The sequence below is a fragment of the Sceloporus occidentalis genome, unplaced genomic scaffold, assembly GCF_023333645.1.
Source record: "Sceloporus occidentalis isolate IW3139 unplaced genomic scaffold, rSceOcc1.0.p SCAF_100, whole genome shotgun sequence".
In the NCBI taxonomy this organism is placed as follows: domain Eukaryota; kingdom Metazoa; phylum Chordata; class Lepidosauria; order Squamata; family Phrynosomatidae; genus Sceloporus; species Sceloporus occidentalis.
Genome location: NW_028317080.1, coordinates 880,377 through 904,545, shown reverse-complemented (window position 1 = coordinate 904,545; position 24,169 = coordinate 880,377). Strand labels below are relative to the sequence as shown.

Below are 24,169 nucleotides of genomic sequence, written 5' to 3'. Positions count from 1 at the left end.
TTATTTTTAATCCCTTCAGAACAATGGACGTGCCAGGCACGTCACGGAAGAACATCCTGTTTGTGACAATTGACGTGCCTGGCACGTCATGCCTTAAAACGTGCGTAGAAAGGGATCTACGGTAGATTTTTTTCTCCCAAACGAGATCGGCAGCAGGGACCCTGTGTGGTCCCTCCCCCAGACATCAACATCTGCCACATGTTGAATGGCGACGGACCCCTGATTTAAAAGAGCTTAGGAGGTGATCAATGAAAAAAACACACAAAAATTCCACCACAAATTTTGACAAAGGCAGGGGGTAAAATTAGTGCAGGGAAAAGGTTAAAATACCGGCATTTGAAATACCCTGGATGTCTAGTTTTCAAACATATATAGTTTGATTTGGTATATTGAATTGGCCAAAAGACCAAAGACCTCCCAATTAGGATATGTGAGCAGAATTTTCCCAACGTGTCAAAATTCCAGTTTGAAAAATGCACACTTCCCAAAAGTGGCCTTTTAGTCCCCAAACAGACAAACACATGCATGGGGGAATCACCATACTCAGGAAATATCGCTGAACACATATTGGGATGTTGTTTGACAGTGGCTTATACCAGGAGCAGTAAATTCATACAAGTAAAATGTAAAAATAAATGCCAAAAAAAACTACCACAAATTACTGGTGGAAGAATTAGTGCGTGGAAATGGTTAAATTGCTAGCATTTGAAATATCCTGGGGTGTCTAGTTTTCAAAAATATATGGTTTGATGGGGTTAATTGCATTGGCTGGCTTCAAAGATGTCTCAAATAGCACATGTGGGCAGGATTACCAGATTTGAAAAACACTCTACTTGTACTTATTGAACTATAACTTGCAAAAAAAACCCCATAAAAATATTGGGTACTTCTAAACTCAGGACAAATAGTGAAATCTGTGACGGAAGCCTCCATCACTGGGGCCACTGGAGAAGCCTGACTGCCAGCCTCCTCCCTATTGACTATGGGCCCTGGGTTTGTAAAGACTTCTGTGGCTACCCCCAGCAGTATCATCTCATCACTGGCTGAGGGGATTATCTCCAGCAGACAGCCAGGATCTGCCACCAGGGAGTGACCACCATTCTTTGATGTTTAATGTTGTATAAATCAGTCTCCCCCCTATTGTATTGTTAATCCCGTTACTGCCCCTGTTGTCTCTGAGAGGCAGATTAAGGGGGCGGTTTGTGTCCCAATATCTTGTTTTATGTTAATGTGTATTTTGCTGGATATATCCAGCTCTGTGTGTCTAAAATACATCAGTCTTCGTTTGGTTTTACCCTACGCTGAGTCTCGGCTAGTGACTGGGGAACCGGGGAAAGTGTGTTGTCCCAGGCTAAGGGAGCACAAGACAGCGGAGGTAGTCGGTCGGACTAGCCAGCTCCGTGACATTGGTGGCAAGGGGCGGGATTTCTTCTTAGTCTGAGGGACACTTACTTTCTACCGGGATTGACCGACAGGATGGCAGACTTCGGTCGCCTTGACAAGGACATGGATGTGGTATCAGAATTCCAGGGGCTGCTGCGGATCATTCTCTCCTGCTACACCACTGCTTTGCCTACAGAACAATACCAGAACCTGAGGCAAGTGGTTCGACGGTCAGTATGGCAGAGGGCTGTTATACGCCGGGGTCAGTGTCTTCCAAGCTCCGAACAAAAGATTAGAGACCAGCGGGAACTACGGATGTCTTTCCTGGGACAGCAACCCCAGGAGCAATGGGTATCCGAATTGGACAAGCTGGTCCAACAGGAGGTAGAGCTGGAAGATCACTATAGGGCTCTGCAGTGGTATACAGAGCAAGCATATTGGGGAACTGCGAAAGATTGTTCTCCAGAGGGCTATGACTTTGGTGGCCTGGGATTATTATGGGATAGTCTTCAGGAGGATCCGGACTTCGGCAGTACAGCGGAGTGGCGGATTGAGGACATCCGGGATTTCAGGGAGTGGGACCTCCCAGATGCGCTAGGACTTAAAGGTGATTTAGACTTTTTAATTACGCAGGAGTGGGAACTGGAAAAGGCGTATAAAAAACTGTTTGACCGCGTTCAACAGAATGCCCCGGTGTCCAGGGATTGTGTGGATGTTATTGAGTGGTCACCTGAGGATGTTGACTCAGGCGGGGTGGATGGGACTGCAGTCTCCACCCCTGAGTCAGAGGGATACTGGGCAGCTAATCCAGATCCGATACTGGAGCTGTGCGACTGTGCTTCACAACCAGATCCAGAGATTGTGGCTCTAACTGATTTTACATCTGAGGATGTTAACCCAAGAGGGGTGGATAACACTGCGGTCTCCACACCGGGGGCCTCAAGATGCTGGGCCGTCTGGCCAGATCTCTTAGTCCCAGCTGAAGAGCTGGCAACAGGGCAGAGCGCTGCTGGCTTCTGCCCCACACCTGTAATGACTACAGGGATCCAGGGAGATGTGGCAGCTGGCCCTTCTCCCCAGCGGCAGCTCACATGTCCGGGAGCGGAGGAACTTGTTTTTCCTCCCCAGCGGCAGTGGGAGGAACCGAGAGATGTGACAGCCGGTCCATCTTCCCAGCAGCAGCTCACATGTCCGGGAGCAGAGGAACCGGCCCTCCCTCCCCAGCGGCAGGCCGACCCACAAGATTCCCTAACCCCAGCTGAAGTGCTGGCAACCAGGCAGAGCATCGCTGGCCTCTGCCCAGCACCTACCAAAGCTGCAGGAGTTCAGGGAGATACAGCGGCCGACCCGCCCCCCCAGCAGCAGAACCTAATTCCAGGACCGGATCAACCGGAACTCCCTCCTCAACGGCAACAGGAGCACCAGGGAGGGGATGCAGGCGGCATCACTCCCCAGCGGTACCCGGGAGATGGCGCAGCCGGCCCATCTCCCCAGCAGCAGCAGGAGCACCAATTTTGGGAGGGCATTAATGGGCCAAATAAACTGACTGACTACGCCGTTTGGGGTCTCATCCTATGTCAGTCCAATTCGAAGGGGGGAGAATTGTGACGGAAGCCTCCATCACTGGGGCCACTGGAGAAGCCTGACTGCCAGCCTCCTCCCTATTGACTATTGGCCCTGGGTTTGTAAAGACTTCTGTGGCTACCCCCAGCAGTATCATCTCATCACTGGCTGAGGGGATTATCTCCAGCAGACAGCCAGGATCTGCCACCAGGGAGTGACCACCATTCTTTGATGTTTAATGTTGTATAAATCAGTCTCCCCCCTATTGTATTGTTAATCCCGTTACTGCCCCTGTTGTCTCTGAGAGGCAGATTAAGGGGGCGGTTTGTGTCCCAATATCTTGTTTTATGTTAATGTGTATTTTGCTGGATATATCCAGCTCTGTGTGTCTAAAATAAATCAGTCTTCGTTTGGTTTTACCCTACACTGAGTCTCGGTTAGTGACTGGGGAACCGGGGAAAGTGTGTTGTCCCAGGCTAAGGGAGCACAAGACAGCGGAGGTAGTCGGTTGGACTAGCCAGCTCCGTGACAAAATCTATTTAGCAGTTTTTTCATTAGCTTTTCTGGATGAATAAAAGATTTTTCAGAAAAAAGTCCCTTTTTCTAAATTTTTCACCATATTTTATACTTTTTATAGTAAATTATATGATACAATCAAAATAATGTAAAGAAAGCCCTACCCCGGCCAGGCCTGATACACTAGTAGTGGTGACCTGGCACCCAGATTTTTCTCTCATTAAGGTCAGCAAACGTCAATATCAATAATGCTGTAGTCCAAGGCACTGTCTTGATTGGGTAGCTTTCGAACTGCTGCTTTAAGACTTGGTGCATTTACAAAAATTCAGTTTACTCTTAATAACACCAGACTAAAAGACAAAAACAAAAACTTTATGGTATATAGAGTCCGTGAAATTGACTGGAGGGCCTGCAGGAATTTTGGTATTACGGCTAAATCTTCTACCATTTTAACTTAACAAAAAAAATGTTCCCTTCTAGTCTGTCTCGGTGTTTCTCCATGAATTAAACAACCATGCTGTTTTTTAATGTAATTACTGTAAAGTATATGCACGCATCTCCTTTTTTTTGCATGCTATTTTTATCCGTGTACAGAGGAGGTATCCTGATTACACACTCCAGGCGTATCCCAATAAGTGAGCCAATTAATCATTGCCAGGCAGTTTATCCAGGATTTATCCAGGATTGCAGGCTTGCGTTTTCCAGCACACTATTTATGAGAGGAAATCAGGCTTTTGTAAATGCTAACCTATATTACAGTATACAGCACTGTATGTTTTTCCATTGGGACCTTACCTTTACCTATACTGTTAGTAGAAATATAAAAATAAATGTTCATGATTAGGGAAATCAGAGGCTAGTAATATATATGCAAAGTTTATAATAAGGTCATGTATCTACATATACATAAGTATCTATTACTAAAATATGATGTCACTTAGGGCTCAAGGCTGGGTTCAGGTAATCAAGGATAAATGTACATGTAATTATGAGTTTGTCTAATAACTATTTGCCTGGATGGACCATGACAAATTACACATACATATATATATGTAAATTAATTATTACACCTTGACCTACTTACACTTTACATACTATACTAATTCAATGTACTTTGAATATATATACCAGGAGTGATTTTGTATATTATAATTATATAGGCCAGTACATTTTGGCCTTGATACGCTGTTACTGATTTTAGTTATCGTGATGATTTGTCAAATTTCACATGAAATAATCTGTGATGCATACGTCTCATTTTTACATATAAATATATTTTAGCCCCCCTCCAGCCTTTATGACAAACAAATAGCCTATGTTATATTACACTAAAAATATATGCAATATTCTGGCTTCTGGGAGTACTTCAGCTGAAGGGTGTCCTTTTGCTGAAGTATCTGAATAACAGGGCTGACACAGGGGAGAAGCAAACGAAGAAAGAAGACAAAAGAGAAGAACAGAAGGCAAGAGAAGAAGTGGATCTGAAAAGAAGACAGGGAAACAGAAGCAGTCGGCGGAGAAAGGTAGGGAGGCAATGAAAGCGAGTGAATGAGAGTGTGACAGCATGAGAGTGTGGGTGGAAGTGAATGTGGGTGAGTGACAAGGACTTTAGTTTCCGAATGGAAAAAGCTCTCCATATTTTGTCCAAACTGAAAGAGCAGAAAACAAAATTTGTCATCCGAAAACGGATGGACCAAAAACTAAAAAAATTATCAAAATTGTTTTTGGTCCATATACATCATCAGGTGTTGACTAGAGGCTTTAACAGCAGATTGTGTTCTCATATCTGTCAATCCTGTAGCAAGAAGTGGCATAGACTGTTAGTTTGCAATATGTATGAAGATAACCATGACAATTCACAGAAATAAGTAACCCAGAAGTGGTCAATTTTGGAAATAGGTGTTTTCAGTTTTTAACAGGTTGACGTCAATCAATCACGGGAGTTTTCAGAAATTCAAACAGCTAGTGCTGAATGTGGGACATCAAACACATGGAAAAACAAATGTGCTACCTAGTGGCAGAAATAATAGAGCTAAATATTAGAGATAATAGTGGTAAATGTCTTTTTACTTAAACACTTGTCTAGCACAATGTATAAGTCAAAAGTTACCACCTACAAATATATTGATGATTAAAGTTATTAAAGTTGCATTTAAAAATGTTCCTATCACAGGCCTATGATCCAAAAGAAGGCAAAAAAAGAAAAATACACTGAGAGCTATTCAGAAATTTGAGTTTGTGGGAGAGTAGTGGTTGCAAATCTCTGACTTCACTATTCATTGTGAAGTGCCAACCCCAATGATCTTATCTTGCAGGAGAGGCTTGGCTGTCCCTGTACAATTCCAGGAGAATCAATGAGATTTCTTCAGTCTCAGCATTCAGCAGGGTCAACTCAGCCCATCTTATGAAACAACATTTACAGTGTTGGCCCATAATGAATGGTGAAGATGAAGTTGAAATCACAGCTCTCCTGCCAACTCTCTCTTTACTGAGCAAATCCTATAGGAGCAATCTTTTTCAAATTTGAATTACCTTTGGGAATCAACATTTTTCCTGGATCAACCATTTACCTTGCTTTTATTTTATTATGTTTTAAGGCAACATCGTGTTATGCACAAATAGACTATTCAAGGGCAGATACTGCTATGGCATATACCGCTAGGGCAAAATTACTGGACACACAAATGACATGATTGTTATCAGATGCCCCAGCAATATGTTATAGTCTTGCAGCAACAAAGAGGTTAAGGCATGTGCCTTAGAGCGGGAAGCAGATGCTATCTCTGTTTCTGGAAAAGATTGAAGTCTTCATGGGATTTTTCTGGCTATATTAAGCGTACATGTACTGCTGGAGGGCAAGACAGAAATAAGGATTATACTGGTTTCTGGGTTTCTTTAGCTTCTTTAAAATTAATTTATTCTGTTTAGTAACAAGAGAGACAGATTCTCAGGCACTGAGCCTCCTCTTAAAAAAGTCACATAATGCCAAAAAGCCAGAGGATTAACACAACAGATTGAATCCTTCTGCTGAAGAAGGAAACTGTTTGCTTCCCCATATTAGAATAGTGCGCAGCAAACTTATTTCTAATTTGGTATTGAAATTTAGATTAGTTAAAAATAAATAATTGTGCCATTTTTAACATAACTGTCACTGCCATATTCCTGCCTAGACCAACTAGTCCTAGAGCAGTAGGGCCGGAGCGGGGCCAATAAAACTAAACAGTACAACTGCCTAATGGTCCCATTTACACTAAGATGTACTGTTCTGAGTCTGCACAACCTTGATAGAGTTCTAGCTGGCAGGATGTGGGCAGTGTCCATTGTAATATGTCATTGATAATGATCCCAGTATATTAACACCCGCCCCAGCTTTGCAGAGTATTTCTGTGTGAACCACGCTACATCTAATTGGTTCCACACCATTATGATTTGCAGGAGATAGCATCCGTTAAATTGTTTCTAAGGGGGAGGTATTACTGTTCTTTGTGAAATTTATTGTTAAGGCAGTTTTATCCACAGGTTTCTCTATTTAAAACACTAAGAAGCAAAGTTGATGCACAAAGTAGCAGTTTCATAAGAGAAAAAAAACCTATATAATTCACAAGTGTTTCTGGAAGGAGTTTGGATGTTCAACAGTGTTGATGTTCCTAAAGCAGCATGTAGTCGTTAGTGTTAAATCTAGGGGAGTAGATGGAACAGCACCTTTAATTGGCACTGCTTATACTATGTTCAGTTTAGCTACCACACATTCATTTAGCTCCTTTCCTCTTCTTACTGGCTGTAGGGGAAAAGTGCAAGTTAATAGATACACATGTCCAAACTCCACCACTATTTCTTAACCCTGCAGCTTGAGCTTAAATGAAGGGAAGAAGGCCTATAACTCACTTAAAGTTGTAGCCCATTTATAAGCTAATTGTTCAATTATGCAAATTTGTGTAAACAGTATATTTTTCATTTTGTTTCTGTATGTTAATCGAAACAAGACAATAGCACTTTATGAGTAAGCTGTACAGCATTATATCCACACATAGACAAATACTTGAAACACAAGAAAATAACCATGTACAATACAGTTCATTTTTATTTAGGGTTTATTTACTTTTTCCTTACAGGGTTCTTATGGACAGGGAATACAGTCAAGGCAGTGTAAATGAGCTAAAAGATTTTGGACAGCGGGACTCTGTGGCTGTGCAGGAAGTCCACCATTGCTTGCTTCAGGAGTCACCTAGTTTTGTCAGAGATCGCTTGCTGACATCAAGTTATTGCCACACACCTGCCTCAAACAAATCTAATGGACAATTGACACCTCAATCCGTTGATATACACCAGCATCCAAAGTGCTGCCACTGTAAACATCAAGAGTGTAAACTCAGCTATAGTGTGCCACAACTACCAGGTCATGAAGATAGGGGAACATTGTGTTCTCATCTCTCAAGTGTGAATCCTTCTTCAGACACCTCTCATTTGACAACTGATTGTCTCTGGAAGCAGTGGCCAAGTCATCAGACAACAACACAACCAATGCAACATCATGTTGTGACTGTGAGGTAACACATTCTGATGTACCATTTAGCTTAAAGTAAAATGGTCAATGCATGTGGGAATACAGCTATATCAACCATATGGGATCATTGACACGTCCGCTCTCATGTATGGATGCAAATAAATGTCATGACTAGCCATCAAAAGACAAGATTTTATCTCATTAATTATAATGTTATAAATAACAAGACTGATACTTGATGTGAGTCCATCAAATTGCTTCATAAAGTGCCATCATACTACCCACGCTTAGTGTATTTCTAGTAAACATAGATACAATGTTTTGATTCAAACCTCTTCAGCTTTTGTGAATGTGTCTTATACATCAGTCAATAAGATTCCATAGTGTCTTTGTGAGAATAACAGTATACTAAAGCTGCTTCATAGTAAGTACTGTTTGTTCCAATATTAGGAACATCTTGACTCGTAACCTGGAGAGGGCTGGCATTAGGGATGGAATGTATTTGCCCTGGGGAGGCTCTGATTTTAAAACTTTGGGCAACCAGTTAAAGGTAGTTAATGGCTGGATTTACTGAAATTCAATTTGGGGTATCTAGAGTAACAATCACTTTAGGCAGCATTTACACAATGACTGTGTTCATTTTTGTGTTATTTTTACAGACATTCTGTAAATGTGTTTTGTGCTAGATACGATTTAAGTCTCTGTCTAAAGTGACTACAGACTCATCAGAGTGAGGGGATGGAAATGACCAAATCAAATCACGTAATATGAAAGAGCTCATGTTGCATTTGATTGCTGCGCTTGGAGCCACAAATTCTGGCCCCAGCTAGGATGGGGAAACGAGGCAGTTTGACAGCCTGATCTGCCGTGTTTTTCCCCTGCCGATTCTTGAAGCAGCAGTACGTAACAGTATGTTGTGAAGTACAGAATTTAACCCTCACCCAAATCGATCACGTGCAGCGAGTCCCTGGGTGGACCTTACTATATAGAGGCATTCATAACACAAAAAAATTGGGGGTCCAGTTCGATCGCTCGTGATATCACTGTACTCAGATGTTGCTAAACACACCTTGGGGTGTTGTTTGACAGTGTCATATACCAGGAGCTGTAAATTCATACCTAAAGTACAATGTGTGTGGGGAAAGAAAACACAAAAGAAAGTGCTACCACAAACGTTGACAAAGGCTAGTAGTAAAAACAGCTTTTGAAATACCCTGAGATGTCTAGTTTTAATAAATATATGGTTTGATATGGAAAACTAACTTGGCCGGCTTCAAGGATGTCCCAAATAGGACATGGTGGCAGAATGACCACATGTCAAAATTTCAAGTTGACAAACTGATGGGGAAAAGCCTTTGGATTTTTACCTCCCAAACAGCCCATGCATGGGAAGTATCACTGTACTCAGGAGATGTTGCTGAACACATGTTGAGGTGATGTTTGAAAGTGACATATACCAGGAGCTGTAAATTTATACTTGCATGTAAAGTGTTAAAATACTAGCATTTAAAATACCCTGGAGTTTCTATTTTTCAAAAATATATGGTTTGAAGGGGGTAAATATAACTGACCGGTTTCAAAGATGTCCCAAATAGCACATGGGAGGCTTTTGAAAACAAATGGTTTTGAAATAGCAATATGCTAATAAAAACGTTGGGTATTTCTAAACAAATTGTAGAATCTATTTAGCAGTTTTTTTATTTGCTTTTTGTAGATGAGTAAAATATTTTTCAAATAAAAGCAAGAAAAGTACTTTATTGCAATTTTTCAGCATGTTTTATCATTTTTTTTAGTAATTAAATGAGAGGGGGGAAATTACAGCTTAACATGAGCACCACAGAAAACAAATGGTTTTGAAATAGCGATATGCTAATAAAAACATTGGGTATTTCTAAACTTAGGGCAGGAAGTAGAATCTATTTAGCAGTTTTTTTATTAGCTTTTTGTAGGTGAGTAAAATACTTTTGAAATAAAAGTAAAAAAGTGATTTTTTGCAATTTTTCACCATGTTTTATATATTTTTTTAAGTAATTAAATGAGAGAGAAGAAAACTACAGCTTAACATGAGCACTGCAGAAAGGGTACAAAAATTAAAAAAAAAACGCTCTGTCCTCAAAGGGTTAACAGAAGAATCGATAAGTTGACATGTTCCGTTACAAATCTTTAATGATCCGCATATGATATTTTTGATCAGATATTCCTTTTGATTCCTTAACTATATAATCTATTGTTAATTATTATTATTATTACTACTACTAATGATTTATATTTTTCCCTACAAGGCATGATAAAGCTTTCAGGATGCCAAAAAGGTATGTGTAATAAATGCCTAAAAATACTGCTGCAAAAAAGGTGTGTAGTGGGGGCAACCTACTTTAGTTAATGTCAGAAAGTTAGTTCTAACATGACATGCAACACCGGGGATGGAAAATTAATGAATGTGATGAAAAGTTATTTGTAAAATATTAGCATCACTGATTAATTTGGCTTCTAGATGTTTTATAGTGAATTAGGGAATCTGTGAAAGTAGCTGTACTTTAGAAGTGAGAAGTTGTTTTCTGTGGCGATTAGCGAGGTCTGTACTGACTGTCTGCAGTGGACTATTCTGTTTTTACCTAGATGAAAAGAGCAGCTCTTAAAGGGCACTGTTCAGCCTATACAAAACAATAATTGAGCTCTCTAACATGTTAAACATAGAAACCTTAACAGATCTGTCATATTATTTAATCATCGGAAGGTTTAATCACATAAAAACAGCACAGACACTCTTAAGTAGTTAATTTATATGACAAAAACTGTAAGTGGTTGTTCTTACATCACTTGACAACCACTGTTTCCTCATTGGTACTGTGCTAACAAATGCTAATTTTTATACAAAACTATAGTATTTAGTTAATGGTTCTGTTCCACTTGTCTTCTGCAACTTAAAGCAGCATTAAAAAAACATACAAAATACTTTTGATAGCCCAACCTTTTCTTGGAAATTATCCTCTAATTGTGAAAATGTTTGCCTCTTTCACATTTATATACAATCACAGTAGTGTAAAATACATAATACCTAATGCTCTTTATACCAATGAAGTGTTACCACATTAGTAGAGTATGTCAGGAAAATTAAGCCTTTTTAAGAGCACAGATGAACCAGACATATTTTAAAAAATATTATATTCACAGAATGCTAAAAAATATTTTCTCACTGAGCATAAAATTGCCAGAAAAAGATACAATAAACTTTATTCATCTGCAGAGCTAAAGCCTGCTATTGTTGTGAGTCATGTGATATTTTGAATGCCTGCTCAAGCGCCACTCTGAGTTCATTCTTTATGGTGGTACTAAGTAAATCGTTATTCCTTAGGCGTTCATTAGTTTTATGGTGTATGATAAGACTGAACTATTCTATTATTTACCACAGGCAGTAGGACAAGGAGTTTACAGAAATGACTGCATTAAATTATTAGGATAAATAGTGATTGTTCATCAGATGCTAAGCAGATATCCTGTGCTTTACTCACAGTTATTCTCAGCTGATAACTGACTGGCCGCTCCCAGTCTTGGCAATCTGGTTGCTTCTAATACTCATCTGTACTCTGGCAGGGCTCTTGGTTGGACAAATGCCAGACTTTTCTGATCCTTTAATGGTGAGTTTTCCCTCAGACTACAGAGATCATAGTTCACCTTGGCAGTTAGATATATTTGGTATGGCCCTGGTTAATTGTACCTCCTATTAGACTTGATGATAGATTATGACAGATGTAAACATATTGACCATGTGGGTTACCATAAAAAGTAATTGTCAGAAATGGAGGTACATATTGTCTTTTTTTTTTTTAAGTAACTGTATAAAAAACACCTCCCAAGCGTCCTTATTTTACATTCTGACTTCAGCTTTAATTTCCAGAATATATATATATATATATACATTTTAAATCTATTAGAGTCTGTGTTCGCATATACAATCATTTAAAAAAGAAAGTACATCCTCAGCTTAGAATAGATAACAATAATACCACTTCTAGCCGGCCAATGCACTATATAACAGAATTGAAGATTAGCCTAAATCATTAATTAACCAAACCATACTGGACCAACAAGAGATATCTGTAGTGTATATATTTGTTCATAAACAGTCATGTGAAAAAAAGTACACCCTGTTTGAATTCTATGGTTTTACATATCAGGACATAACAATAATCATCTGTTCCTTATCAAGTCTAAAAATTAGATTAATACAACCTCAGATGAACAACAACACATGACATATTATACTTTATCATGATTTATTCAGCAAAAATAAAACCGAAATGGAGAAGCCATGTGTGAAAAACTAAGGAATTAAGATGCTAAGTAGCAGGCAGGTGCTGCCAATCAAATGCCCTTGATTAATTGTGACCACCTCTTTAAAAGCCAAAGTTTTAGCCGCTTTCTGGTCTGGAGCATTCAGGCGTCTGTTAAAACAATACCAAGGAGGAAAGACATCAGCAATGATCTTAGCTAAGCAATTGTTGCTGTCCATCAATTAGGGAAGGGTTATAAAGCCATTTCCAGTCTATCATTTTACAGTGAGAAAGATTGTTAAAAAGTGGAAAATATTCAAGACCATTGCCAATCTTCCCAGGAGTGGATGTCCCAGTAAATTCACCCCAAGGTCAGGCTGTGAATGCTCAAAGAAATTGCAAAAAATCTCAGGAGTCTACAGGTCTCAGTTAACATGCGAAATGTTAAAGTTCATGACAGCACAAACACCTCATACCAACTGTCAAGCACGGAGGTGGAGAGGTGATGATTTGGGCTTGTTTTGCAGCCACAGGACCTGGGAACCTTGCAGTCATTAAGTCGACTATGAACACCTCTGTATACCAAAGTATTCTACAGTCAAATGTGAGGCCATTTGTCCGACTGCTAAAGCTTGGTTGAAATTGGGTCATGCAATAGGACAATGATCCCAAGCACACTACCAAATCTACAACAGAATGGGTTAAAAAATAGAATCAAGGTGTTGCAATGGCCCAGTCCAGACCTCAATCCGATTGAATTGCTGTGGCAGGACCTTAAGAGCTCTGTATATAAACAAATGCCTGCAAACCTCAATGAACTGAAGAAATGTTGTAAGAAATTCACTTACAACAATGTAAAAGACTGATAATTTCAAATTATTGTTGCTAAAGGTAGTTCTACAAGCTATTGAATCATAAGGTGTAATTCTTTTTCACACATGGCTTCTCCATTTTGGCTTTATTTTTGTTGAATAAATCATGAAACAGTGTAATATGTCATGTGTTGTAAATCTGAGGCTGTATTTAGACCTGCTAAGGAACAGATGATTGTTATTATGTCCTGATATGTAAAACCATAAAATTCAAAGAGGGTGTGCTTCCTTGTTCAAACAACTGTATTATGAACAAATATATACACTACAGCTATCTCTTTTGGTCCAGTATGGTTTGGTAAATGAATAATTTAAGATAGTCTTCAGTTCTGTTATATAGTGCATTGGAAGTGGTATTATTGTTATCTTTTCTAAGCTGTATCTCTGGAAATGTTCAAAAGGATAATGATGTGGTATAGCATAACATTGTTCATTTAGAATATGCACAGCTGATTTTGTGCAAATGCTAGTTTTGTGCAAATGCCTCTTTGATTAATGTATTTATTTATCCGCTGCTATGCTCTTTACATAACATTTGTTTTCCTGTTGTTACATGTATACAACTAATGTTTCTCTGTTTCAGGGGTTCGAGCCCAGGGACACAGATATTGGTAGAAAATTGACAACCTGGAAAAACATGCAAAGCAATACTGGCTTTAGAAAGACTCTCTCTATCTATCCCCATGGTGAGAAGAACAGGTATAGCATTTGATTAATTGCACTATTAGAGCTGTTGCAGGATATATGCCCTACCTTCTATTAGGAAACACAACTACAGGTAATGACAAATGTGTGAAAATGTGTTGAATACAAGCAATGGTTGTGGCCAGGGCCGGACTGGGAATGAAAAGCAGCCCTGGAAACATTTGGAGGCCTGTCCCATATATTGTATTTCGTGGTCGAGCTCTTGTACCCACACGCACCCCTTATACATACCCGAGTCACATTATTTGCTTTACATATAACTATAAAACATTATTTTTATCACATTATTTGTATTAAAATGCCAGAAAGCAAAAGTGTTAAAAGGCCCTAATAAATTTAATACATTACACATAATAAAATCAAAACATTTGCTACTGCAAAAATGTTTAAAATAAAAAGTTCCATTTTATTCAGGGCAACGAAACAGTGATCACATTATTCTTCACGATATTATTCTAGCACTGCATTATCCAATGAATACCTCATCCCAGATACATTATAAATTTTTGTTAAAAAAATGCACACAGTTCATGGTGCCAAGTGGTCTGCCAGTATGTTTATGTAAAAGGTCCTCTCTTAAGGGCCTTTAATTTCATTAGGCGGAGGCGTCCTGACTGCTGCACGACGGCCTCTTTCAATCTCGCTCGCATCCGCTCAGCACCTTTAATCCCATTGGCCGCGCGGCAGGCACTTCGAATGTTGGTCTGCCCGGTATCCCGGTGGGCCAGTCCGGCCCTGGTTGTGGCTACTCTTTCCCTTTGACTAGGTGATGGAGAATTTAGCACCCTTTCTTGACCAAATGTTATGTATAACCCAAAAGCCAGGGCTTTTTTCCACTTTGCCACTTTTACATATGGTTTTGTCATTTTGGTATATTATTTTATTGGTCGCCATTCCAAACATTCATTGTATGCCCATCTTCTGATTTAAGTCTGGATGATGTGGACCTCAGCAGAAGAAATGAGAAGTTATTTCAAGGGGGGCGTGAAACACGGTTCCGGCGGATGGTAGAGCAAAATGATGGCGTGGATGGCTTTTTCTGTGGTCCTCCAGGTATGTATATATCTGCTCATACGCTGATTCTCTCTTAATCATTCTGCTTTTCAAATCAAAATTAACTAATAAATATTGCAATAGGGCAGTCTTAATGATCTGTCATGGCATTGATGGTTGTAATATGTGTGATCAGCCAGCATGGGAAAGCCCAGCAAGGCTCTCGTGTCCTCAAGTGAACGGGCCTTCCTTATATGATGGTATAACTGCGCTTGCAAAGAGCGCTTACACATAATGGATGAACAGGAACCCAGCAATGCTGGTGTCCCCAGTGTTTTCCTCACACCAGCCAGTCCTGGGAAGAATCTGCTCTTCCAGATAATCCACCCCAGGGACTCCAAGCACTTGGTGCAAAATAGTTGGATTTACATCTGCACCATGCTCTCTTCCCACTACCAAGGGTAACAATGCAACATCCTGGATCCAAAACACACCCCTTCAGATAAAAGAGTGATACAAAGCACTATATCTTATAATCATCAATATTTGGATTATAGCGACCCCGACACACTAACCACAAATATGTAAACCAATGCAAATAGTGAAAAAAGGGAAGAAAGTCACATCAATTATTATTATTATTTATTGTTTTTTATAGCACCATCATATTCCATAGCACTGGACAATGGGTAGACAGGACATAACACATGGTACATAGCATAACAATTTACAGAAACAACAGGTGAGGAGGAAACTCAGGTACATGTAGGGAACAAAAGAAAAAAAGGTACACATGGTATAATTCTGTTGTGTAAAGCAGGTAAGCAGCTACTCACCAGCTTTGGCTTTGATGGACATCAATAACCACTGATGCATGAATCATCTACTTCTCTGTATTAAAATACACTGTATTGCTCAGAACAGAGGAACTGGATAGTGTCACCGAGAAACGCTGACTGTTTGCCAGAAATGCTGTTGAAATGGAATCATTGCATATAATGCTGCTTCTCGCAAGGTCCCTGAGTGTATCCTTGTTTGTCGTGTGCTGCACAACTAGTTTCGCACAATAGGCTTCTCCAGGTCACCAGGTATATGAGTCACCTGCAGAAGCGTACCGGAGGAAACTTGTTGTGAGATATTCTTTCTATTGTATGGACATCTACGGTTCACTTCATTCAGGGATTCACATGTTTTCCTGCTATATGTACCCGGAGAGCTTCATTATCTTACTGGAGAGTTCATCTGGAAAAAATATGATCCAACATCCAACTCTAACATACAGGTTTTGTTTTGAGTATATCAGGGCTTGACAAATTTGTTGTGAATCTAGGCGCCAGCTAAAAAAGTTAGGAGCCAGGATTTTTTTTAAAACTAACAGTTGGTCAGGAGTGATCTGATCATTATCAACTCACTTACTAAACTCACAGCATTTGACCTGGAAGCACCCTGGACTTTCAGGTCAGTGCTGTTTTTTGATGTTTTTTTTATTTTATTATTTTTTTGATAATTTTTTTTTTTTTAACTCTTTCAATGCTGATGTTCCATTGGAGCACAGCTTTGACTGCAATTTAGTCCCCACAAGCTTGCAGGAACAAATGTTAACCCCTGCAATGCCACAAATGTGTCATACACAGTTGTGGCATTGAAGGGGTTAACACTGCACTGTCGCTCTCATGGAGCGATCAGGCAGCAGGGGAGGGTTGGGTCTGGTCTCCAGAAGAACCCTCTCCCCTGTCCCTGAAGCTACTTCTGGCAGCTGGGACGCAATTGCTGGTCTATAGACCAGCCATTGCAGGGAGGAGTCTCTTTGATGACTCCTGTAGGCTTCCACCAGCAGCAGAGCCCCGTACAAAACAGGAATTAACCCCTAAAATGCCGCGGCATTGAAGGGGTTAACTCTGCACTTTTGCTTTCATGGAGCGATCAGGCAGCAGGGGGTGTTGTGTCAGGTCCCCACACTTGTGTGGGGACCCAATCAACACACAACCCCTTCCCTGAAGCTGTCTGTGGCAGCTGAAAACGCAATTGCTGGTTTGCCGGCAATCGCGTTTTCAGCCTACAGAATCACTCCGTGGGAGTGATCTCAGGCTCAGGGTTGCTGGTCTGCCTAGACACCTGGGCCGACAGCAGCAGCGCCCCCGCGATCACCACGATTGTGGCAACGTTTTGGAGGGATTTTACAGGCTGACAAACACCTAGGCGCCAGGACAAAATTCTCAGTCGCCATGGCGACCTGGCGCCTGGGATTTGTCGAGCCCTGGAGTATATGTGTGTTGCATGTGAGCTGCTGATGTTCTCTTGAAGCCTTGTACAGAGACAACCATTGAATATCAGATGAGTATAGTAACGCTTCCATATGGCAACACTTGACAAAATATACAAAAGATTTCATTGTAATACAATGTCTATTTGTTTTGCAGCTTCCAGTTACTCCCAGCTTGTATTTATGTCTAGGACAGCAGGGAGTTTATGGAATCTTCAAGCAATCAAATCTATGTGTCGTATAGAAAATGAAAAGGTGAGTGAAGTGCATGAAAAACACATTCATTCATTTCTGATGATAATGTCACATTGCAGTTATCATCAGGTTGATGGGTAACAATCACACCTGGAAGTGTTGGCCTGGAGGCCTCCATCTGGGATCTGGCAGGAGGGGTGCTTGGGTGGGAAAGCTAGGCTAGCCATGCAGAGGTGTTGTGAGCCACAAGTAGGGGGAGCAGCTTCAGCCGGGAAGCGTGAGGAACTGGACAAGAAGTTGTCATAACTCAGTACGAAGGGCCTGTAATCATCCATGCTACCAGGACCTTCCGGGGCAAATCTAAAGATTAGGCAAAGTAATCATGACAATCTGGTTAATATGCACCCACTTACTGAAGCATTTGGAAATGTGACAATAATGCTTAATTTATTACAACATGTTTATGTAATACACATATCCCATTTTCTATAAATAAGAATGAAAAGCATTTCTTTTTTGGCAAATGTACAGCTTTGTAGTATAAGTAAGAAAATAATAATTGGGGTTATGCATTTTGTGAATGATAGAGTTTAGTAATGACTCCGTTTGTTCATTACAGATCCGTTCCCATCCGCATTTTACTGAAGTTTGCAAACGCAGTGGGACCAACGAATGCTGCCCCAGCTGGTCTCTTGGAAACTACATAGCGGTCTTGTACAACCGATCTTCGTGCATGGAAATCACTCAGTCTGACATCTCTCATACATTGGTTCTCCTTAGGTCCTGTGCTCCAGATTACCACAAAGGGACTTTAACTCCTTCCTGTATAGGGTCCAGGTCTGAGAAAGAAAAGCACCCCCGTTGTGCCAAGGTGCCTGAGAAATGCACAAGATCAAGTGCAGTCTATCAGCTTCTTCATTTTATGGTTGACAGAGACTTTCTGAGCCCTCAGACCACGGACTACCAAGTGCCATCACTGAAGTACAGCCTATTGTTTTTACCAGCCAAAAAAGGACCAGCCATGATGAATATTTACTTAGACAATCTAGAATCACGGGATCTGTTTGATAACTATACAGCTATAACTGGAATGGATTTGGGACTAAAGCAAGCACTTTTCCAACATTACCTTATTTTGGATACTGTGTATCCAGTCCTGGCAATATTATCTGTTTTTATAAGTATGTCTTTTTACCTGCGTTCTTTTTTTATCACGTTCATGGTCTTGATGTCTGTCATTGGATCGCTGATGATTTCTTTCTTTTTATACAAGTTGGTATTCAGGATGACTTTCTTTCCCATAGTTAACCTGATAGCAATTATTATCCTCAGCAGTATCTCTTCTAATCACACATTTGTATTCTATGACCTGTGGAGCCTCAGTAAAGCACATAACCCAGCAGCAGGAATGCTACAATGGGTGAGACAAACTATGCACCATTTTTGGTACCTTATGCTGGTCTCCTGCCTCACAACTGGGGCTGCATTCTATGCTAGTTATATGAGTACCATTACATCTGTCCGTTGCTTTGCTATTTACTTGGGAACATCTGTGCTAGTAAACATGACCTTTATGATAACTTGGGTCCCTGCATCTGTTGTTCTTTATGAACGCTACATCATAGCTAACTGTAGATACAAATCAGAAGACTACTGGAACAGTGGACACAAGAGGTTCTTCCTTTCCCTATACCAGAGGTTTAGGAGTGTCCAAAGTACTTTGTCCGAAACCTCCAAACTCCTTTTTGAAAAGCTTCTTCCATGTGGTGTAATAAAATTTCGATACATATGGATTTGCTGGTTTGCTGCCCTTGCAGCTGGGGGTGCGTACATCTCTTGCATGAGTCCCAAACTAAATTTAACTTCTGATATATCATCTGTTCAAGTGTTTCGTTTGAGTCACCCCTTTGAGAGATATGATGCTGAATACTGCCACCAGTTCATGTTTGAACGTCTAGAGCACGGAGAAGGACAGCGCATGCCAATTACACTAATTTGGGGAATTTTGCCTGTGGATAATGGTGATCATCTCAATCCAAAGACCAATGGGACACTTGTAACAGACGCTACGTTCACAATCCGAAATGCTGAAGATCAAAAGTGGCTTCTGGAGCTTTGTCAGAAGGTGAAAAATCAAAGTTTTTACTATGCTGACCAAGATAAGAAGCCAAACATCTGTTTCATGGAAGATTTTCACCGGTGGATGGAAAGCCGTCAATGCTCACAGAGTGATCAAGACCTCAATCTTTGCTGTAACCAATTTTCTTTTCCATATAGGAGTGACCTTCTTCTACACTGCATAAAAATGATGGTGAGAGAACAAGGCAGGGATGGCCCTGAAGCATATGATATTGGCCCTAGATTTAATGCAGATGGTAAACTATCTGCTTTGGTTTTAGAATTTCAAACTGTGTATCATTACAGTTTCAATTACAGTAAAACCAATACATTTTACAATACTTTAAGCCAGTGGCTGCTAAATGAAATAAAGAATGCACCGCCAGGCCTCCAAAATGGATGGTTTACAAGCAACCTTTCTCTATATAACCTCCAAGATAGTTTAAGCAGTGAGGTCATGGTGGTTACAGGCTTTTCTGTAGCAATTTCCTTTGTGGTTCTGCTTCTTACAACATGGAACGTGCTACTTAGTTTATTTGCTGTCACTGCCATTGGTGGATCGGTATTAGGCACAGTTGGCCTACTGGTCCTCTTGGAGTGGCAGCTGAATGTGGTGGAATCGCTCTTCATTTCAGCAGCTGTGGGTCTCTCAGTTGACTTTACTGTAAATTACTGCATCTCATACCACCTGTGCCCACATTTTGATCGCCTAAGCCGTGTCGCGTTCTCTTTAAAGCAGATGAGTTGTGCTACAGCCATGGGGGCCTCTACTATGTTTTCTGCTGGGGTTATAATGTTGCCAGCTACAGTCCTCGCATATAGAAAACTAGGTATATTTATCATGATGATTAAGTGTATTAGCTGTGGATTTGCTAGCTTTTTTTTCCAGTCACTCTGCTGCTTCTTTGGGCCAGAGAAAAGCTGTGGGCAGATACTCTGGCCCTGTGCCCATGATATAAAGGAACATCGTGATAATCAGAGACCAAATGGCACATTTCTCTGTGGTGGGAACGAGAAAACAAGCAGGTTGAGGAAAGTACAGGAGTCTAACAAAGCAAATGAGCAATATGAACTCCAACCTTTAGCCAGGAACCTCAGTGATAGTTTTGACAACAGCACTTCTACTAGTAAACTATCGAAACGCCCATCTATTCTATCTGAAGACATACAACTCGCAGAGAATAAGTGCTCCGGAAGAGGACTTGAGCAGGCCCAGAAAGCAGAAACTCGTAACACTGTTAGCCACCAAACAGTTTTTAGCCATGTCCCTGCTTTGCAAACCTCTTCTCCTTATAGACACTGCAGCTTTGGAACTGAGACAGAAGCACAAGAAGAATCACACAGACATTGCACGTGTCAGGGAATAAACAGCAAGAGCTGGAATGGTTCTGTGATTGATCATGAGAATGTACACAACACGCAATGTCAATCTCGGCAGAATAACTTGCAGAGTTCTAAAAGCAACACTCAAGCACAGATGTATTCTGAAAATAAAAGCATTGACGTGTACGAATATTCTAGGTGCCTTTGTTCCATGGGAAGTTCTTTTGATGCTCTTGATTCAAATGAAACATGTCTCAGTGATTGTGAGCCTAAATTATCAGATTCAGCAAGATGTTCTCCTGATTTTCTTACGGTTCCCGACTCTCCAAGCCACAGGGAGAGGGGCCATTTAAATGGCAAAAGGGAGACGTTAAGACTGGCGCTGAGGGAAACAGTGTTCGATTCGTCTACAGCTTCGAAACAAACCAGCAATATGTGGAAAAGTCAGCAGAAACAAGGCATAGAAAACCCTGTTGTTTTGCCAAACAGCAAGCCAGATATGCCAGATGTTTGGATCAAGAGATCTAATGAGCAGAATTCTGGATACATCACTTGAAAATGAGGACAAACTAAATACTATATATATACTAAATACAATATATATATATTGATGGACATCAGTCAAACACTGTGCAGTTTCCAATGACTTAAGTTTCACATGGTGAATTCCCAGGTTTTTAAAAATAATGTGTAATTTTCTAATTAAACAATAATAGTTTTTACATAAAAACAGCATTATTGGCATCTGTACATTTGCTATGCGTTGTAACTTTGTTATCCTGTTATCGGAGCGTCTCGGTCTTTATTACCCAGTGGAGCCATTTGGCTATGGATCAATGAGATAAGCTGGATTTTCTTAGTATCGCCATAAACCATCAGCTCAGTATTGTTCTTCATGTAGGGAATGGCATCCGAATATCACATGACTACCTACAACATCAACGTCATGCCGTCTGATAAAGTAAGTTCATTGGAACAAAAAAATGAATATGTATACAAAACTATATTGAATAAAGAAAAATAATTTCTTTTTCCATGGGACTAACTCTTTTATGAAGACCATAGACTGCTTTGGATACGAAATAAAAGTACTTTTATTATCAGATGATAACAGCCACATACTGATAAACTATCTATGAGGATACCGGAGACCTTGGGTCTGCAAGTCATTTGTCTTTTTTTATGGTTCTCTCTCATTCAAAATGTTTTGGTAGAAAAAGTGACTGTTAAGCATTTATAAAATGAGCAAATAGCGTAGGTGTTATTTCTCTTTAATCCAACATCTTTCCTAGTATTACGATTACATTATATTTTAGTTACTTTGGAATGTCCCCTTTTTTTTCTATTGAACAAATTAAAGGTGCTTTCCGTCTAATGTGCTGAATTTAATCATTTTATAATGAAATAGAATAGATATTTTAAACAAAAATTGTTTAATGTCCTTACCCCTCCCATATATCATTTCTGCAATAATGTAATTTTGGCTCATTCATGTTTTTCCTGGAATACTTTATTGTCACGTGACGCAAAAGCAGACACTATGGCTATTGGTATAGAAACTAAACAAAACCATGCATTTTAAAAAGTGCCTATGTTGTATTTGTGTAATCGAGTAATTAACAGTCATTCACTTCTCTTTAAATGAGAACAAAAAACCTGCTTTGCCAAAATTCTATTTAACAAAATATTGAATTTACAGTGCTGCAACAGATCATATATTAAAAGATTTCTCCGCTTTATAGAGGCATTTGCTTTGGTTCAGCCTAATTAGACATGGTTTTACTGTAAAATCCCAATAATACTAGTGGGTTCATAATTTAGAAAATAACATGAGGATTTATGTAAGGTTTTTATGCAAAATATGCATATTATACATGGCTGGGTACTATACCTGATATTTTATTGGTGTTTTTTTTAATCTTACTCCGTAAAATATATCTGTGCTGATTTCTTGGAAGACCCTTATTTACAAAGATGGGCATGTGTCTTAGAGTAGCATTGGTTTACTGAATTTAAAATTAAATTTTCAAACAATTGTATTATTATTTATTTTTTTATTTGTTTTACACTAAATACAGCCTTATCTTAACTACACCTTTTGTTTGTCCTTTTATGTTGTGATAGGTTTGCATACTTATACAAATGGAAAAATGCATATCATGGTTGATAGAAATTGGGGTACGGTTATGAGAAGCGATTGTACGTGAAAAAACAAAAAAATCATTCCCTAAAGACTGATTCTCTAGTGTTTGAATATATGCATTTTATTGTGATTTCCAGCAGTCACATGTACACAAATATGCAATCTTCCTTACGGTATTTTGTGAAAGTTTCTTAGAAAGATGTATGTCTGCCTTTTTTTGTGTATATATATATATATATATATATATATATATATATATATATATATATATATATATATATATATATATATATATATATATGGTTTTATCTGGAATAAACTGCATTCTACTTATGTATTTGCTTGTAGACCATGACCTATAATGTAACTGCTAAAATATTGAGTAACATCAACTTTTTGAGATCAGAAGATCACGCTTATGTTTAGATGTGTTTACAAGGGGAGTTTAAAGTGAAACGTCTGTTATCACAGTTCTTAGCGTACCTATATTAATGTATTTAAACGATCTAAAGCTTGACCTCTTTAGTGAATTTCTTAATGTTTTATTAAAAGTTGAAATTTAAAGTGAAACTGAAGGGAACATAAAGGTATTAGCTTATGGTTATAATAAATGATGTGTTTCAGAAGTCAGCATAGCATTGTCCAAAATGTCTTGGTATGTCCCGTTCAGCATACCACGACATTTTTGACTATGCTATCTTTTTGGGAACGGTTTGGGGAATGAACCCTTTGTATTCCAGCATGACTGTGTCCCAGTCTACAAAGCAAGGTCCATAAAGACATGGATGAGTTTGGTGTAGAAGAACTTCTCTGGACCCCACAGAGCCCTGACCTCAACCCCATCGAAACCCTTTGGGATGAATTGGAACAGAGAATGCAAGTCAGGCCTTCTCATCCAACACCAGTGCCTGACCTCACAAAGGCTCTACTGTATGAATGGGTAAAAATTCCCACCGAAACAATCCAAAATCTCGCGGAAAGCCTTGCCTGACGAGTGGAAGTTGTTACAGGTGCAAAGAGGGAACTGCATATTACAGTCTATGTATATGGAATGCAATGTCATAAAGGTCCCTGTTGATGTAGTGGTCAGGTGTCCAAATACTTCTGTCCATATATAGTGAAGTAAAGGGAAAACATGCATCAGGTATGATACAGAGCGTGGAGGCTCCTCCATAGGAGCACATGTGCACGTTGAAACCCCAAGCCCAAAAGGGAAAAAAAAATTAGCAAAATTCATCAAAATTCCATTTTAATCTAAATTACATTGAAATGGATTTTTTGATGAATTTTGCTAAGTTTGTTTTCCTTTTGTGTTTT

General features: G+C 39.6%; 1 protein-coding gene across 1 annotated transcript in view; it reads left to right on the top strand.

Annotated features, from left to right (window-relative positions):
- LOC149284030 (protein dispatched homolog 2-like) overlaps nt 1-21,265 on the top strand; it is a 32,778-nt gene extending 11,513 nt beyond the window's left edge. Inside the window, exons 3-9 of the mRNA XM_089497216.1 lie at nt 7,575-8,009; nt 10,249-10,278; nt 11,481-11,604; nt 13,696-13,811; nt 14,749-14,870; nt 17,231-17,328; nt 17,888-21,265. Of these exons, the coding sequence (XP_089353342.1) occupies nt 7,575-8,009; nt 10,249-10,278; nt 11,481-11,604; nt 13,696-13,811; nt 14,749-14,870; nt 17,231-17,328; nt 17,888-21,265 (4,303 nt within the window). The remainder of the gene's footprint in view (nt 1-7,574; nt 8,010-10,248; nt 10,279-11,480; nt 11,605-13,695; nt 13,812-14,748; nt 14,871-17,230; nt 17,329-17,887) is intronic.
- Nucleotides 21,266-24,169: the final 2,904 nt, after the last annotated feature.